The sequence below is a fragment of the Sus scrofa genome, chromosome 2, assembly GCF_054392235.1.
Source record: "Sus scrofa isolate SSC_HxYL_T2T_F1_AM1 chromosome 2, Sscrofa_HxYL_maternal_Yorkshire_Landrace_v2.0, whole genome shotgun sequence".
Taxonomy (NCBI): domain Eukaryota; kingdom Metazoa; phylum Chordata; class Mammalia; order Artiodactyla; family Suidae; genus Sus; species Sus scrofa.
In genome coordinates, this window is record NC_139384.1 from 11,761,547 (window position 1) to 11,778,928 (window position 17,382).

Sequence of the window (17,382 nt, forward strand, 5' to 3'; positions counted from 1 at the left end):
GACTAGGAACCATGAGGTCGCGGGTTCGGTTCCTGCCCTTGCTCAGTGGGTTAACGATCCGGCGTTGCCGTGAGCTGTGGTGTAGGTTGCAGACGCGGCTCGGATCCCGCGTTGCTGTGGCTCTGGCGTAGGACAGTGGCTACAGCTCCGATTCAACCCCTAGCCTGGGAACCTCCATATGCCGCGGAAGCGGCCCAAGAGATAGCAACAACAACAACAACAAAAAGACAAAAGACAAAAAAAAAAAAAAAAAAAAAAGATGGCACAAAGAGTGTCACTCCCATCGGGAAGAGTCGGACCCAGAGGCCGTGAGATGGATGGGGGTGGGAGGGGGGAGCTGCCTGAACCCCCTGCTGCCTTCTTACTCTTCAGTTTGTTCCGGACGTTGTTGGCCCTTTTCTTGATCTCAGTCGTGAGCTGCTCCAGGTCATCCTTGGTTTCTGGATAAAAAAAAAAGGCAGGTGGAATCAGGCAGGTAGAAAAGACTGATTGTTTAGTCAGCTACAACAATCAATGGAAGAGATGGGGTGCTTTTTCAGCGCCCTCCACCCAGAGCAGCGCACATCCCGGTGGGCTCCCCAGGCATCCTCATTAGGATCATAGAGGGCTTATTTTTAACAGGCATTTTTTTTCCAGGCACCCCCTACCTCAGACTTAGAGAATAAAAACAGTTCATGGAAAAATAGGGGGGGGGGCATTTCAGGTGGAGGAAATGGCACAAGAGCAGCAGTGGGGCAGAGATGAGGTATTTGAGCAGCAGAGTCATTGCCAGTCATGAAACAGATGGTTGGGAAGCAGAGGAAAGTTTGGCAAAACGGGTTGAGGGGAACCATGAAGAGAAGCGCTGATGGCGGTCAGGGCAGTGTGAGTCAGAAGTGGGTGAGGGGGGGTGGGCGATGACGTGGTCCGGACGTCAGTGTGAGGTAACACATCCCCTCCCCTGCCGGCCGAGGCCCAGCCCCAGTGGCCAAGGGTCACAGTGGGTGATTCAGCCCTGAGTCAACACCCACTTGGCTCTGGAATGGGCGCAGAGAGAATGATGCTGTAGAGTTTCTTAGCTTCCTCCACATGCTCTGAGATCTTGTCAATGTTGAGTCGAGTTTCCTCGATCTAAAATTAGAAAGACAAGAGGGAGAATACAGCTATGATCATGTCCAGAATGAAAGGTAGCAGAACTTTCTGCCCGCCTTCTGGGTTTGTGGAAGAAGACGGTGGCGAGAAAGGTCTTCTGAGGACCCCTGAGCCCAGTGACGACCCTCTCCGTAGTCAGAGCAGTCACTGAAGATCCGTCCTCATCGCTCCCTGAGAGGAATACACTTGCTCACCTTGACTGAGAGGATTCCGGCCAGAAAGACCCATGAGGGAACCAGAGGGAAGGGTCATGAAACCTTCTCAGGCTGATGCTCAGCTCCTCTAAAACTGGGAACCTCAGAGAGTGAGGATGGGAGAGAGGGGAAAAGGAAAGAGGGAAAGAAAAGAGAGGGAGAGAACAGACCTAGAGGGTGAGAAACAGAGAGAGAAGAATGAGAGGAAGAGGAAGAGAGAAACAGAGGAAGAGAAAGAGGGAGGAAGCAGTGACCACCTGGGGAGACGGGCCAGCTCCAGTTCTGGGCAAATGCCTCTCACTGGCTGACGGCCTCAGATGATCAGGACCCAGGGGCTGGAGCCATGGACCATTTCTGCCATTCCTGAGGTTCCTGACTGTACAGTGTGCATCAGAAAGGACTTCCAGCCGCACCTCACTCCCAGATAGCACACCATCCAGGACTCTGCTGAGCGTTAAGTGCAGCCTCAGCTCCCTCTCAAAAGACACCGGGCGCCCCTACCCCACGGCCCCTGCTGAGGTGGTCACGGCACAACTGCAGGAGGCAGCCCATGCCAGGGACCTAAGAACCCCCCCCCATATCACCTGCCACACTTCCACAATGAGGGGCACATCAGCGCTGCCACAGTCAACAACAGAAATCTGGTAAAACGCCAAACAGTAAGATCTTAACACCCAAGATGCAATGAAAATACAACTCAAGATGCTCTTTCTTCCAGTGAATAATTCACTTGTTTTCAAAAACCTAGTCATGGCTCTCCCAATTGCAAAGAAAGTCGAGAAGTAAAACTTGAGTTCTCTACCCCTCCAATAAGTATTTTTGCCACTGGGACATGGACTCCGCCTTCTACAAATAAATTGGCTTGAACGCACCATAGTTTGACAAGAGAATCGCTTGCTTGAAGATATGGAATAACATCTCAATGCAATCATATCAGCAGAGTGTAAGGACAAATACAAGGACCTACCCAGACATTTGTGAAGCATTTTAAATGCTGGCCAAACAAATCACAACACTGCATTGGGACCATTTTTCCAATAAGGAAATGAAGGGTTAAAAAGGTCACAGAGGTGGTGGAAGGAACAGCACTCAAACAGTGCCCTCCAGGGTCCAACTGGGACCATTTTTCCATTAGAGTTAAGATAATGTTTTTGGCTTCCCCATACGCTCACTTTTAGCAGCATCCCAAGCCCACCTGACCAGTAAAAATAAATAAATAAATAAATAACGCCTATGTTATCACCTGTGAATGCCAGTGGCTTTGGGCTATAACCACCTCATAATGAGGCCCTCGGGGGACCCAGAAATGGCCACCTTACCCTTCCCTCTCTCTTTCTCTCTCACATCAAACACTGGTTCCTCTTATAGCTCATAAAATGTCACTGCATCGCCCCATGTTTTCACTTCCATCACATGACTATCTTGCCAGAGCAAATACAATGTACAAAACAGAAACAAGAAAAAAGGCTTTCTAGAATAAAATGTTCTCACCATCTTATTTTTTATTTATTTATTTTCGTCTTTGGTCTTTTGAGGGCCGCACCCACAGCACATGGAGGTTCCCAGGATAGGGGTCTAATCAGAGCTGTAGCCGCCGGCCTACACCAGAGCCATAGCAACGCCAAATCCGAGCTGCATCTGCAAACTACACCACAGCTCAGGGCAACACCAGATCCTTAACCCACTGAGCGAGGCCAGGGATCGAACCTGAAACCTCATGGTTCCTAGTCGGATTCATTTCCGCTGCGCCACGACGGGAACTCTCTGTACTCACCATTTTAAAATGAGTTTAACAACTGTACTAATTGCCATCTTTGGGCAAAGCTGGAGGCCTGAGGTTTTGTATGTTCAATGGACAGGATGTTTTGGAAGACACATCCCGAAACATTATTTCATAAAGAACCTGCGGACCCCAAGTTTGATCAGTGATAATAAGACGAGGTAGGAAGTTGGTGGCATGAAGCTGTTGGACCCCAAGCTCAGAGTCACTCCAGACACTTGGAGACCCGACAGTAAATGGCTCACAGAGCTAGACAGGCAGAACTGGGCCCAGGCACCGTCCTCAACCCACCTGCGGGACCTTCCACGTCAGAGGTCTCCCCTCCCCCCAACCTCCACCCCCCCCCCCCCACTGCCGCTGCCCTTTTCCCTCTGTCCTCATCAACCTCCTCATTTGCGAGTATCTCAGGGACTCTGATTTAGTAACTGAGTAATTTAGTCAGTTCATCAAACTCCTTCAGGACTTCAGGATGGGCAACTGGCCAATCACAGAGCTTTTTTTTTTTTTTTTTCCTTGAAGTTTGTGTCTCTGTTTTTTCTTGGAAATATTAGTTTTTCTCAAAAGTGACTTTCTGGGTATTTCATGGCAGTAGGTACATGCAAACTAATTTCCTTTTGTGCATTCGCCAGATAACCAAAGACTGAGGGGCAGGACTGGTTGGAAATTGGCAGGTGCCGAATCTAAAAATTCAAGTTCAGAGTTTCCATCGTGGCCCAGAGGTAACGAACCTGACTAGTATCCATGAGGAGGAGGGTTCAATCCCTGGCCTTGCTCAGTGGGTTAAGGATCCAGCACTGCCATGAGCTGTGGTGTAGGGCACAGACACAGCTTGGATCTGGGGTTGCTGTGGCGTAGGCTGGCTGCTGCAGCTCTGATTGGAGCCCCAGCCTGGGAACTTCAGTATGCCATGGGTGCGGCCCTAAAAAGGAAGGAAGGAAGGAAGACAGCAAGCAAGACAGACAGAAAGAATCTCAGCATTATATTGACCCATGAAAACTAGTATTCTTAGACAATAATCTCCAACCGATGAAGTGTATTTGGGCTTTGCATCACTCAGAATATAGTCAGGAAAATAAAAACCTACCTAGTTATTTTAATCAAAGTAATAAAATAGAGGGGACTCTTTACAGAGATGCAAGAATTGAAAAGCCAGAGGATGGTGAGGCACTCGAAATTTGCAGCAGCAGGCTGGAGGGTCAAAGAAGGAAAGCGGTGTCACCAGTGCTCCTCTCGTGGGAGCCAGGCCGTGTTGGAACTGACTGGCAGGATAGGAACCATGGAGGCGGGGTCTGTGGAGTGCAAGTTGAAGCCACGGAAGAGATACATCTAGGGAGGGAGGCTGTGGCCTCATCTCCCCCGCCTCCCCTGGGTCAAACACACCAAAAGCCAGTTGGCAAGGGAACTTGGGCAATGAGTTCCTCGCAATACAGAGCAGAGCACAGGAAGGGTGGGGAATGGACCTGAGAGCAAAAAACAGGCAAATGACCAGCAAAGGCTTCATGCCTGGTGATCGAAAAGAGCCCAGAACAGCAGGACCTACCAGCTCACCTAGTCATCCGAAGATGCTACTTCAAGAAAGAGCTGGAGAGTATTTAACCGGCTAGCTTCGACTTAACGCCTAGATGTCCAAGTTACATCCACTCTGAGGCTCTTCCTTTTTAACAGAAACCACAAGGCTGCTCACCTCCCAGTTCCTCTAACCAGCCATTGCTCTGCCCACCTCGTCCCCCGCAGCCACCTGGATCCCCATCACTGGGCCAAGCACGTGGGGTCCCTCGGCACAAGTTTCCTTAACGAATAGATAAATGAATCCAAGTAACTCAAGAGACAAGCTTGCTTCCCACACCACTGCGAGATTGGGTCTCAGACATTTTTTTAAGCCCAGCCAAGAAAGAAAACTGTATAAAAGCCTTCTCCGAAATGTATTCATTCATTCTGTTAATGGAAGTTCTATGTCAGAAAGGGTTCTATGAAAAAATAAATGTCAAGAGAGGCAGGTTAACCAGGTTTCTTTATCATAGGATTTCTGGGATCTTTAGTAAGTTCATGGTTCAATCTCCATGGGAGGACAAGAGTATTGAGGGTTTCTCAAACATACCTGATCACAGAAGCCTTTTTGCATCTCATACACCACCATCCAAATAGCCATCCGTGCCTGCCCCTGCCCTTTCTTATGAATTTGCCATGTTGCCAGACCCAGAGGATGAATCAAGATCAGTCCAAAGGCAATCCTAACCATCCTGTCCCTTTGCTAAGTTCTCGCTTTCCTGGTCTCCCTTCCAGCAAGAAGGGCCATGACCATGTGATCCACTGCCAGCCAATGGACCACAAGGGAGGTCAGCGTGGAGGACTGGGGTAGTTTTCCTCCCTGATAAAAGGATTTTTGAACTTTTCTAAACTGCCACCTATCTCACTGCCTGGGATGCTGGTGCAGGGTAATGTCTTAGGGTTGTTTCAAAACATGGCACAAACTCCTGATGCTCCTCAATGAGCGGTGGTGTTTACATACTGTCCTCTGGAACCTGGCCGGCTTGTGACAGCTTCAACAACAGAGCGTGGCATAAGGGATGTAAGGGATGTACTGTACGACTTCTGTAGCTGCGACACTTGCCCTGGAGCCCTGAGCCTCCTCTAGCAAACCCCATGTCCCTGAGTCAGTCACGCTAGAAGCCCAAGCCACAGAAAGAAGTCATGTACAAACCCTCCTTTGAGTCACCCTAGTCCCAGGCACAGACGTTTGAATAAAGAAGTCTCTGAGATTCCAGACTCTGGCTGTCCAAGTCTTCCCAGCGAAGGCCCCAGAAATTGTAGAGCCAAAACAACCCACCTCCACTGGGCCGTGTCTGAATCCCTAACCCACAGGATCCACAAGGATTACCAAGGGGTGATCTTACACCACTAACTGTTAGGGTGACTTGCTATAGCAACAGACAACCACACAACCAGAACAGGCTCCATCTCTCAACCCTGCCTTCTCAGGTAGGTCCTATTTCCTCTTCAACTTTGCTTTTTTTGTTTGTTTTTTGGGATGTTTTTTGTGTGTTTGTTAGTTTGTTGGCTTTCTGGGGCCGTACCCGTGGCATATGGAAGTTCCCAGGCTAGGGGTCAAAAAGGAACTGTGGCTGCCAGCCACAGCCACAGCCATAGCCACACGCAATCTGAGTCAAGACTGCAACAACTCATGACAATGCAGGATCCTTAACCCACTGAGCAAAGCCAGGGATCGAACCCACGTCTTCATGGATACTAGCTGGGTTCGTTACCGCTGAGCTACAAGAGGAACTTCTCCTCTTCAACTTTGTTCTCTCTGCCAACTGAACAAAGAGATCAAGGAAAACAGATTAACTGCAAATTAGACAATAACCTGGGGTTTATCATTGACTAGACCCTGGCTTAATCAGACAAGGAGGCCTGAACACCCATGGGCCAATTCTTTTCTGCAACAACTGGGAAGCTGGAGAAACCGCTTAAGTTTTACAGGGCAAAGCGCATTCTGAAAACATCCTGGTCTTGTGACTTCACCTGCACCTCGCAAACGCCTCTCTGACCAAGCTGTGATTCACACCATCGGCCCTCGGCAAACAACCAGGGCTGACCGACTTGCTGGAAGCAGTCCAAAAGGCACTGAGTCTTTTGCTTTTTTTTTTTTTTTAAACAAGAGAGTGCATTCCCAAGAAATCTACTCAGCTCTCTCCCGCAGGATGGGCAGGGTGTGTGCCTCCAACACCTAGAAGGGGACACCGTCTCACTTCCCCAAATCTCCATCATCTGAAATGATACACTTTAACCCACTTGCAAGGACACTGCCAGACCACATTCTCGAAAATTAAACTGTGCAGTTTATCTGTTTATGAACAAAACCACTTATTCACAAATAGACTGGGGAAGAGACTGGTGAAGAGAACTATAGTTTATCACTGGAGATATACTTGCCATGTGTCAGACACCACGCTGGGTACATCTGTATACTTTCTAATAACCAGCAGGTACTGCTCTTTCCACTTTAGAGGAAATTGGGGTTTAGGGCAGTTAAACAACCGGTTATACCATTTGCTTGGAGCTTTTAAACCACTAGTAAAGGGCAGAGCTGAGACTGAGACCAGGATCCATGGGCAGCCAGCACCTACAGGCTCCCTTTCCATGACCCGCTCCCTCTGGCCTCTGTCTCCTCCATACTAATCCTCCCTCTGCTCTTTCAGATGAGAAAAAAGGAAAGTAACACTTCCTAAGCCCCCTCTAAGCACTGAGTGTTGGCTTCTTTAATCCCCAACAAAACTGTGAGGTGAATATTTTTCTCCCCATCTCATAGATAAACCCACAGAGACCTAGAGAAATTAAGGCACATGCCCAAGATCACACAGTTAGCGGCAGATAAGGAATTAAGTCCAAAAATCATGCTTTTTCCACCCACCATGCTGTCCTCTTCTCTCCCCAAATGTGATAGGCTTTTTTTTTTTTTTCTTTTAAATGATAGAAAAGCATTTAATGAAGAGAAAGCAGTAAGGAAAGCAGCAGCCCTCAAGTCCTTGTTAGGTCTCCGAAATAACTACCATCCATCTGGCGCTGTTGTGGTCAGATAACGCTTTCCAGGTGTACAGCCCTCCTGGGATCGCACGTGATCCTCACCATGGCCTTGAAAGGTGAGGGCTGCCATTCCTCATCTCCAGAGCAGGATTCAAAACCCAGCTGCAGGGGAGTTCCCGTCGTGGCGCAGTGGTTAACGAATCCGACTAGGAACCATGAGGTGGCGGGTTCGGTCCCTGCCCTCGCTCAGTGGGTTAAGGATCAGGCGTTGCTGTGAGCTGTGGTGTAGGTTGCAGACATGGCTCGGATCCTGCGTTGCTGTGGCTCTGGCGTAGGCCGGTGGCTACAGCTCCAATTCGACCCCTAGCCTGGGAACCTCCATATGTCGCGGGAGTGGCCCAAAGAAATAGCAAAAAAAAAAAAAAAAAAACAAACAAAACCCAGCTGCATTAAGTAACCTGCCCCTGGTCAACTGCTATTACGGGCCTGAGAAGAGACTCGGACTACGTCTCCCAGGCCACCGCCCACCACCCACCTTCCCACCTCGCCAGGAATATTGCCTCTCAGGGCCCCTCTTTCTGGGTTAAGAGGAGGGGGCAGGATATTGTTACTGGAGAAGAATCTTTTTTTTTTTTTTTGGTCTTTTTAGGGCCATACCACGGCATATGGAAGTTCCCAGGTGAGGGGTCAAATTGGAGCTGCAGCTGCCAGCCACAGCCACATCTGGGACCTACACCATAACTCATGGCAACACTGGATCCTTAACCCCCCTGAGTGAGGCCAAGGATTGAGCCCGCATCTTCATGGACACTAGTCGGATTCATTTCCACGGCACCACAATGAGAACTCCAAGAATCCTTAGCTTAGGAGAGAAACTCATGTATCTGCTTCTCCAAGACAAGATCAGAGGGATGAGCTACGGCAACATTCCCCATCTCAAGTCCACCCCCAGCACTGAACAGGAAGACCTTTCCCTTCCACAGTCCACACCTAGAATAACGCTGGACTCGCAAAACACAAGCATTGTTTGATCTCATTATGACTCCTTGACCAAAGGGACAGACCCACCCACGGAGAGGGCACGGATCTGTGCTGCACTGACGGCCAACTTCCCAGGCAGGCCAGCTGCACTCAAGCTCACTCTTGCACCTGCTTATGACTCTCACAGCGCCATCAGATCCTGCTCCACTCCACTTAGAGAGGAACTGGAGGGCGGCTTTTCCACGTCCACACTCTAGAGGATGTACCCACACCTGCCCTGCAAAAGGAATATGACACCTTTGAATACACAATAAAAGCTTCACTAAAGAAATCAGAGGATGGTGGCAGGAACTCCAGTGCCTGGACTCTGAGGTTCGGTTTAGTTTGGCTGAAGCATCATTCACTGAGCACAGACATGTCAGAGGCCCCACAGAATGTTCTAGGAACATCACCCAACTTAACCCTCACAAGAGCCCGGTGGGGAATTAATAGTGTCAATCCCAGTATACAGACAAGGAAACCAAGCCTGTTCAGGAACATTCACAAGATCAACAGCTGTCAGAAGCAGGGCTGAGGCTGGAACCTGCATTTACCTGGCTCCAAAGCCCGTGTTTCTGTTGGTGATACACAACTCCCGCCCCCCACCCAAGCTTTCCAGCATCCACTGTTGACCACAGCCCCTTCCCAACAGCACTCTCTATTCAAAGCCTGTGAATCTGTAGACATGAGCCACCCATTTTTTGCCTCGGTTAAATTTCAAACAAAAAATAAAAAACAATCTGGTGGGTTTTTGGTTTCTCAGTTATCACCAGAACCAAGTCAAAGGGACTGGATATTTAAAGGGAAAAAAAAAAATCTGATCTGAATCACAGGCCTAAAAAACACAGTGTTTGGGGTTTTGTCTTTCTTTTTACAGCCCCACCTGCAGGATATGGAAGTTCCCGGGCTAGGGGTCAAATCGAAGTTGCAGCTGAGGCCTACTCCACAGCAACACTAGATCTGAGCCACATCTGCGACTTATTCCGATCCTTAATCGACTGCGTGAAGCCAGGGATATCGAACCCACATCCTCACAGACGCTATGTCAGGTTCTTAAACCACAGAGCTAAAATGCGAACACTGGGGTTTTTTGGTTTGTTTTTTTTTTTTTTTTTTACATTTGTGGCTGTGGTCCCCTAAGGGCTGGTTCTATATTTAAATTATGTTAATTTCGGCAAGAAAGGCTATCATTAAAATGTTTCATGTAGTATAACACTTTAACAGCATCTCTTTAATTATATGTCATTTACCTTCTGCTGACTTTCTCAGCATGATTGAAAAATCCAAACCCTCCCCAGCACTGAAGAGACTCTCCTTATAACCTCCTGGTCTGGTCAACCCACCCAAGCAAGAGACTGACTTCCCTCTGCTACCCCTGAACAATCTGTGGGTTTTTATTCTTGGCTAAGGAAGTTGGTGTTTCCGTACATACATTCAGAAGAAACCACCAGAAGGGCACCTACCTCAGAAAAGAACTCATCCATGAAAGCTGTGTTGTCAACAGCAATCTCGACCTCATCAGCATCATCATCCTGTGTCAGCTGCTTCTGTGAGAGACAAAACAGAGAAGGGTGAGACCAAAAACACCAGAGATAACAATGCTGAGTGCTCACTCAGGACCAGGAGCTGTATCTATGGTAAGCGTTTTACATACACACTCTCCTTTAAAACTCAGAGCAGCTCTGTGATACATCAAACTCTGATGTCACACTGTCTGCATTCAAATTCTAGCTCCACACTTACTAATATTTTGCCAGGGGATGGGGGAGGGTGGAGAGGAAGGGAGCAAAGGGCACAGTCACTAACCTCGCTGTGCCTAAATTTTCTTATCTGCATAGTGCTAATAATAACACTACTTACGTCATAGGTTGGTTTATGGAATAAATGAGATAATGAATATAAAACATGTTTGCACAGTGCCTGGCATACAGTAAGTACTCAATAAATGTTATGTTTTGGTGGTTGGTGGTATTGGTGACGTTACTGTAACTCATTCCTGTTGGAGAACCTAAGACAGAGAGGTTAAGGAACTTGACCAAAGTCACACAGCAGATTCTAGCCCATCCTCTGGATTTGGACCCCAAGTTCCTAAGCCCTTCTCCACAATGTTCAGATGCATGACCCACCCTACCAGGGATCCATATCCAAATCAATCCTAGCCCCACCTGCTCCAAAGCACTAGCTTCAAATCCTCACAGTAGGAGCAAACATTTTCCTGTTTATAGAAACCACCTATCGCAAAGGAAACAGGACTGTGTGCTGTCAGAGCTCATGTTTCTAGGGAAAAGGAAGCTCTTCCCCCCCACGCCCAGCAACCCCTGGGGACCCCAGCTTTCTTAATCGCATACAACTACCTCTGCAAACCACAAAATGGCCATTTAGAGAAAGGGCTTTCAGAGTTCCCATCCTGATGCAGAGGAAACGAATCTGACTAGGAACCACGAGGTTGTGGGTTCGATCCCTGGCCTCCCTCAGTGGGTTAAGGATCCAGTGTTGCCATGAGCTGTTTGAGCTGTGGTGTATGTTGCAGACGTGGCTTGGATCTTGCCTTGCTGTGGCTGTGACATAGGCCGGCAGCTATAGCTCTGATTCAACCCCTAGCCTGGGCACTTCCATATGCCATGGGTGCAGCCTTAAAAAAGAAAAAACAAACAAACAAACAAACAAAAGAAAGGGCTTCCAGAGGACTGCTGCACTGCACACGGCCCATCTTTCTAAGCACAGAGGGAGTGCTGGTCGTTGGGGGGTGGGGGCGGCAGTGTGGGTTACACCCTGGACAGCTCTCCTTCACACCCTTCAGTGCCTGACAACCTTCTAAGCCAAGCAAGACATGTCACTCTCAAAACAGGACCTCCACAGGCACCAGGGGCCTCTTTCCTTTCCCTACTAGAAGATGGAGTTACTGGGAATTCCCATTGAAATTTGGGACTCTCCCATTATATGCAAAGTCTCTCTCTCTTTTTTTTTTTTTTTTTTTTTTCTTTTTTGGCCACCCATGGCACATGGAGCTCCCAGGCCAGGGATCAGATCTGAGTCGCAGCTGCAGCAATGATGGATCCTTTAACCCACTATGCCAGGCTGGGGATCGAACCTGTATCCTGGTGCTGCAGAGACACCACAGCAGGAACTCCACTGCGGAGCCTCTTTTGACTGGTGCCCCCATCATCTCATTCCCTGGCTCACCTGGAACCAACCATCATCGACCCAAGCTTAATAGCCACATTCAAAGGAGTTGAATTTGAGGACCCTGCTGCAGCCCCCACAATCATCTTCCTACAGCTTAGGACTGATCCTGTCCTTTTGTTACTTCAAGTCATTCAATGACAGTTCACCTCCCAGGATTAAAAGTCCCAATGCCTAACAGAGCACATGGGGCCCTTTAAGATCCAGCCCCACCCATGTGTTTCCCTCCAGGATGCGAAAAACATGGATCAGGAACTTGGAACTCCTTGTGCTTCCTAGACACACCATGCAAGGACTTCTTCCTAAAATGCATTTGTCCAGCTAGCAACTTTTTACTGAGCCTTTAAAACTCACTAACACACTTCTCCATCTACCTGACTTGATGCTCACCAACCACCAAGCAAAATTTAAAGCCTCCCTAAGCTCCCAATGTGTTTTGTGTGAACTTTCTATAGCATCCATCCCAGCCTACTATTAATTATCCCTTCACCTCCCTATCCTTCCCAACCAACCATAAACTCCTGGAGGTCAAGATTGCTTTAACTACTGCAGGTGATGCTTGGCGTGCTGCCCAGAACACCTTCCTTTGGAGAGATACCCCTCAACTTCCCCACATGATTCTGGGAAGCTTGTCAACCACGCCTCAGCCTCCCCGAGGATTCTTTTTTTTTTTTTTTTTTTTTTTTTTGTCTTTTTAAGGGCTGCACCTGGGGCATACAGAAGTTCCCAGGCTAGGGATCTAATCAGAGCTGTAGCTCCCAGCCACAGCCACACGGGATCTGAGTCACATCTGTGACCTATATCAGAGCTCACAACAATGCCAGATCCTTTACCCATGGAGCAAGGCCAGGGATTGAAACTGCATCCTCATGGATACTAGCGGGGTTCATTACTGCTGAGCAACAATGGGAACGCCCTCCCTGAGGACTCTAAATTGTGAAATGAACAGAGCCCAGTCAACCTATAGCAGCACCCAACAGATACCGCTAGGTTCCCAGGGCTACCTCCCTTGTTCCTATCCTCCCTGGCCCCCACTTGGCTTAGAGCAACTTCTACAGACCTCCCCCTGGTACTCTTTCCACGAGCCCAACAGTATTTGTCTAAGAGTTTTATTCATTTAGGCAGAATCAGCTTTTGTCACTTGTTATTTAAATTACTTGTACTTGTCATTAATCAACTTATTCTGCCTGTATACTGAGCACTTACCATACACTATGTGTATGGTATAAAGTAAACCAATTTTAGTTGAATAAATAACTAGCTCCTGCAAGCAGCCTGAATCCACCCAGCAGCTTCTAAAGTTTGAGACAAAATGCTTCTTTCTTTTTTTGGCCGCAACCACAGTATGCAGAACTTCCTGGGCCAGGGATCGAACCCAATCCACAGCAGCAACCCAAGACACAGAAGTGACAATGCTGGCTACTTAACAGCTAAGCCACATGGGAACTCCCCAAGTGCTCCTTTCATCAACTATTATCAAAACTTGGGCCTCTAGGCAGGACCAGAGAGCTCCATCTCCCACAAAGGATCTCTGAGATCTCTCGCTAGAAAACAGGAACCCAGTCTTCCTGCAGGAAGGTGAGCTAACAGGCATGTGGTGAGCTTCCTCTCTTTGGAGGTCTTGTAGAGACCCCCACTGAGACACCCCCAGATGTGTGTGTACACATATAACTCACACACACACGTGTGTGTCTACTCAGCTTTCTTCAAAAGGCACACGTGCTAAGGAAGTGGGATATGCCTGCCATTGTGGGATGGACTGAGAGAGGTTTCGGGAAGCTGGGAACATCTGTCTCCTGGACATTGGGGGCAAGGACCTAGCCCTCCATCAAGACATACACTTTTTTTTTTTTTCTTAAAATTTTTTATTATAGTTGATTTACGATGTTCTGTCAATTTCTGCTGTACAGCAAAGTGACCCAGTTATACATACATACATATACATTCTTTTTCTCACATGTTCCTTCACAAGTGATTGGATATAGTTCCCTGTGCTATAGAGCAGGACCTCCCCGCACGACATACTCTTTGAGACCCCTGCAATTTGTATAGGGATTCCTCCCATCCAAGACGGCCGCCTCTTGACTCTGAGCAGACTCTAGCAGGGCAGCCAGGTCCACCTCCAGTGAGAGAGAGGACATGTGAACTAAGAAAAAAGAAGTCTTGGGTCACCTACAACCAAAGTCCAAAACCTGTTATTACGAATTACTGGCTGCGAGACCTCCATCAAGTCCCGCACCGCTCTGAGTTTTTACCTGTAGTAACACCACATACCCTATGACTTGCACAAGGACTGGAAAAGCTCACACACAGAAAGCTTCCAGCACAGCACAAGGCACAAAACTGGGCCTGATAAGTGTCAGTTTCCCCATCACCTAGTCATAAAGATGTGATGTCTGAAAGTGTGAGGTCCCCTCCACAGGAAGTGCTCACACAAAGGCTGAGTCAAGAAGATCAGTTCTGCAGCATCAGGACCACCAGGCTCTGTCTCCTGCTGGACACAGAGCTTTAAACACGAAGTTCAACATTTCCTTATCTACAAAACAGGAACAACAGTGTCCACCAGGGCTTTTGTGAGGATTAAACAAGGTAACAGTTTTAAGTTCCTTAACACAAGGAATAGCACATGGCAACATCTCAATAAAACAACCGTATATAAGATCTAGCCATGTCGTCCCCTCTACAGCTTTAATCTGGATCGAAGTACCTCTACACAGGAAAGAAACAAACAAAAAAAAAAAGATATAGGACTTTCAGAGCTGAATGCAACCCTCATCAAATTCTGTCACTTAAGAGATGAGTCAGCCAAAGTCCAAGACTGAATAATGAGTTACCGGAACAGCCAGGTAAGATGGAAATCAGATGTCCTGATTTCCATCTTCCCATTTTCCCCCTGTAGCATGCTGCTTCCAAGAATATAGAATAACATCAAAAGCAGCAACAAAGTTTAGTCCAGATCAGAAAATTCAAGAAAGAGGCCATCATCCCAGGTTTTTTGAGTCATGTGACACTGGACCTACTCCCAGGCTTCACCAGAAGGGAATCTACCAGATCCCAGGGCTGGAAGCGGGGTGGGGGGGGACTGGAGGGGGACTTCCCCTCTGACACACCCGTGCGCTTAGAGACCAAGAGGCCTCAGGGACCCCGAGGGCAAGAAAGCACACAGTGCACTTTAATCTTCAGCCCACGTGACTGAGCACAGCCAAGAAGAGAACTTCAGCCTGGTTATCAAAGCATCAAGGCATGTGGTAATAGGAACGTTACAGTAGCTGCAATATCAGCTGCAGTTAAAAAAAAAAAAAAAAAGTGCATGAAAACCACGAGCCCCGCCACCCACTTCCTCTCCCCCTGACCTCCTGCTGCGTCTCCTGCCAGGAACTGGGAGATATCACCAATGACTTCGGCAGCACTGAGCTCAAACCTGGGCTCTATTCCCACCCCCACTGCTCACATGCGCCCCAACACTCGGTGAAGACAGCCAGGGCTAGGACTCCCTCTCCGGACAGAGTGGAAAGAGTTTAGGAGCCCAGGGTTCAACTCAACCTGAAGTTCAACTCACTCAACCTCACTGCCTGCCTCTCGACTGCCTCATCCATTCATCCTCAGTCTGTTTGATGGCAGATCCCTCTTCCTCAGCTCCTGTAATAAAAATATTTGCCACCCACAAAGCCCCCAGCAGGTGTTGGGTGGTTGCAACACCCTGTTTCACATACTCCATGTCAAGGAACCCCTTCCAAATTGTGCTGCTGAAAACCTACAGGGCAGAGAAGTTCTAAATTATTCAAGGTCTCATGGCTACTGGTTTGCAGTTGGGGCCCAAACTCAGGTTGTCTGTCCCAAACCCTTGTTTATTCCACTGCACCCTAATCACAGCGCACCCTGCTCTAGCCCTGGCTGAGAGGCGCTGCCGGCCTTGGGACCAGCCAGCATCATCTGCACTAAGCCTTGGTTTTCTCACCAAGTAAGGAGTTTAGCTTCCCAGTATGGCTTTGTGGAACCCAAGGAGACCTCAGAGGTGCCTCAGAGACTGCCCAGAGAACTTGGGGAGAGGGAAGTCCAGTAGGGGGGTCTGTACCCCCTCTTCAACCTGCACAGCTTTACTTCTATCTGCTCTACACCGAGACTGAAGACTGCCATTTTCAGGATAAGGCATCTTGTGGAGAGGGAAAAGGAAGGAAGGGAGAGAGAGAGAGGGAGGGAGGGAGGGAGGAGAAAGCAAGAGAGCTTAGCTAGCTCGCTGGAAAACCACCAAAGTAAGTGAATGGATGCCTTCTAAAGAAAAGAGAAAGGAGTTCCTGCTGTGGTTCTGTGGTGCAGTGGAACTGGGGCATCTCTGGAGCGCTGGAACGCAGGTTGGATCCCCAGCCTGGCACAGTGGGTTAAGGATCTGGTGTTGCCACAGCTGCAGCAGAGGTCACAACTGCAGCTCAGATCTGGTCCCTGGCCGGAAAACTCCATGTGCCAAGGGGCAGCCAAAAAAGAAAAAAGAGAGAGAGAGAGAGAAAGAAGGAGTCCCCTGCTCCTTTCCATGTTACAACACCAGCTACACTGTACGTTTTAATCATCAGCAATTCCTTAAGGATCATTACAAATCCAAGCAGCAAGGCAAAAAGAAAGGACAAACAAAGGAAGGAAAGAAGGAAGAGTGAGCCATCTCAAATGAAAAGGTGACCATTTACTGGCTCTCTGATGCCTTCCCTGCCACAGCTATCAGACACCAGGAAGATGAGAGGGTCCCAGGAAAAGAGAGGACACCCAGGAACCCTTGGGAAAGTTTTGGGGCGAGGGAAATAACAGAAAGGAAGGAACCAGCAGTCTGCACTATGAAGGAGCTTCTGGTCTTTCTTTCTCACAGAGATGCGGGGGGTGGGGGTGGGGTGGGGGGGATCCCAGCAGATTCCTGCCCTGCCTCCCCTCCTCCTCACCGTATTTAAACATCTCTTTGCTTGGGAGACTCTCTTCCTTATAAATCCAGATCTTCCCCCCAATAAATTCAATTCAAAGAGACAGGCACATGTGACTTTGTGCGGTCCCTTCTGCCCACTTCCCCCACCAGCTTCCTTCCAGGATGAGGGCTGTGGGTTCCCAAGGACAAATACCATCACTTTCAAGGGTTCCAAACACAAAAATACACGTGCCGTGCACACTCCAACATCTGGTTTTTCCAGTCTCTCTTCTCCAATTAAAAGGGCCAGAAATTCTGAGTGTCAGCTCTCAATAGGCACTAAGCGCTCTCTGGTCCTCATTTACAGAGTCAGAGGGACCTTCTCTGATGCCCCTTCTCCCTCCTATGCCTTCGTCTCTCCCAGTGAAACCCTCCCAGAGGGAACAGTTCCCCTTTCCACTGAACTGCTTCTTCCCCAACACGCTTGCCAGATGAATCAAGAGGAAATCAGGCCCAAAAAGACAAAAAAAAAAAAAAAAAAAAAAAGAGGAAATCAACCGATTACTATCCCCTGGGTGAGCCTCACATTTTTACTTTCAAGACACTGTGCTGGCTGAACAGTTTGAAGCAAGAACTGGCCCCATTTAGAAATGAAGACAATGAGG

At 48.4% G+C, this 17,382-nt stretch overlaps 1 protein-coding gene across 15 annotated transcripts in view; it reads right to left on the reverse strand.

Annotated features, from left to right (window-relative positions):
- STX3 (syntaxin 3) overlaps positions 1-17,382 on the reverse strand; it is a 44,752-nt gene that overhangs the window by 16,271 nt on the left and 11,099 nt on the right. For 9 of the 15 annotated variants that reach the window (XR_014836950.1, XM_085011034.1, XM_085011036.1 and 6 more), the window contains exons 1-4: positions 16,758-17,232; positions 10,113-10,196; positions 1,011-1,110; positions 366-440 (exon numbers count right to left, since the gene is read on the reverse strand). Coding sequence is in view for 14 of the 15 variants with exons in the window: in XM_085011034.1 (XP_084867160.1) it covers positions 366-440; positions 1,011-1,110; positions 10,113-10,196; positions 16,758-16,934 (436 nt within the window). In the remaining variant the exon portion in view is untranslated. Of the gene's footprint in view, positions 1-365; positions 441-1,010; positions 1,111-10,112; positions 10,197-16,757; positions 17,233-17,382 lie in introns of those variants that run through there. The other 6 variants (XM_021082987.2, XM_021082985.2, XM_021082982.2 and 3 more) reach the window with 1 other exon arrangement.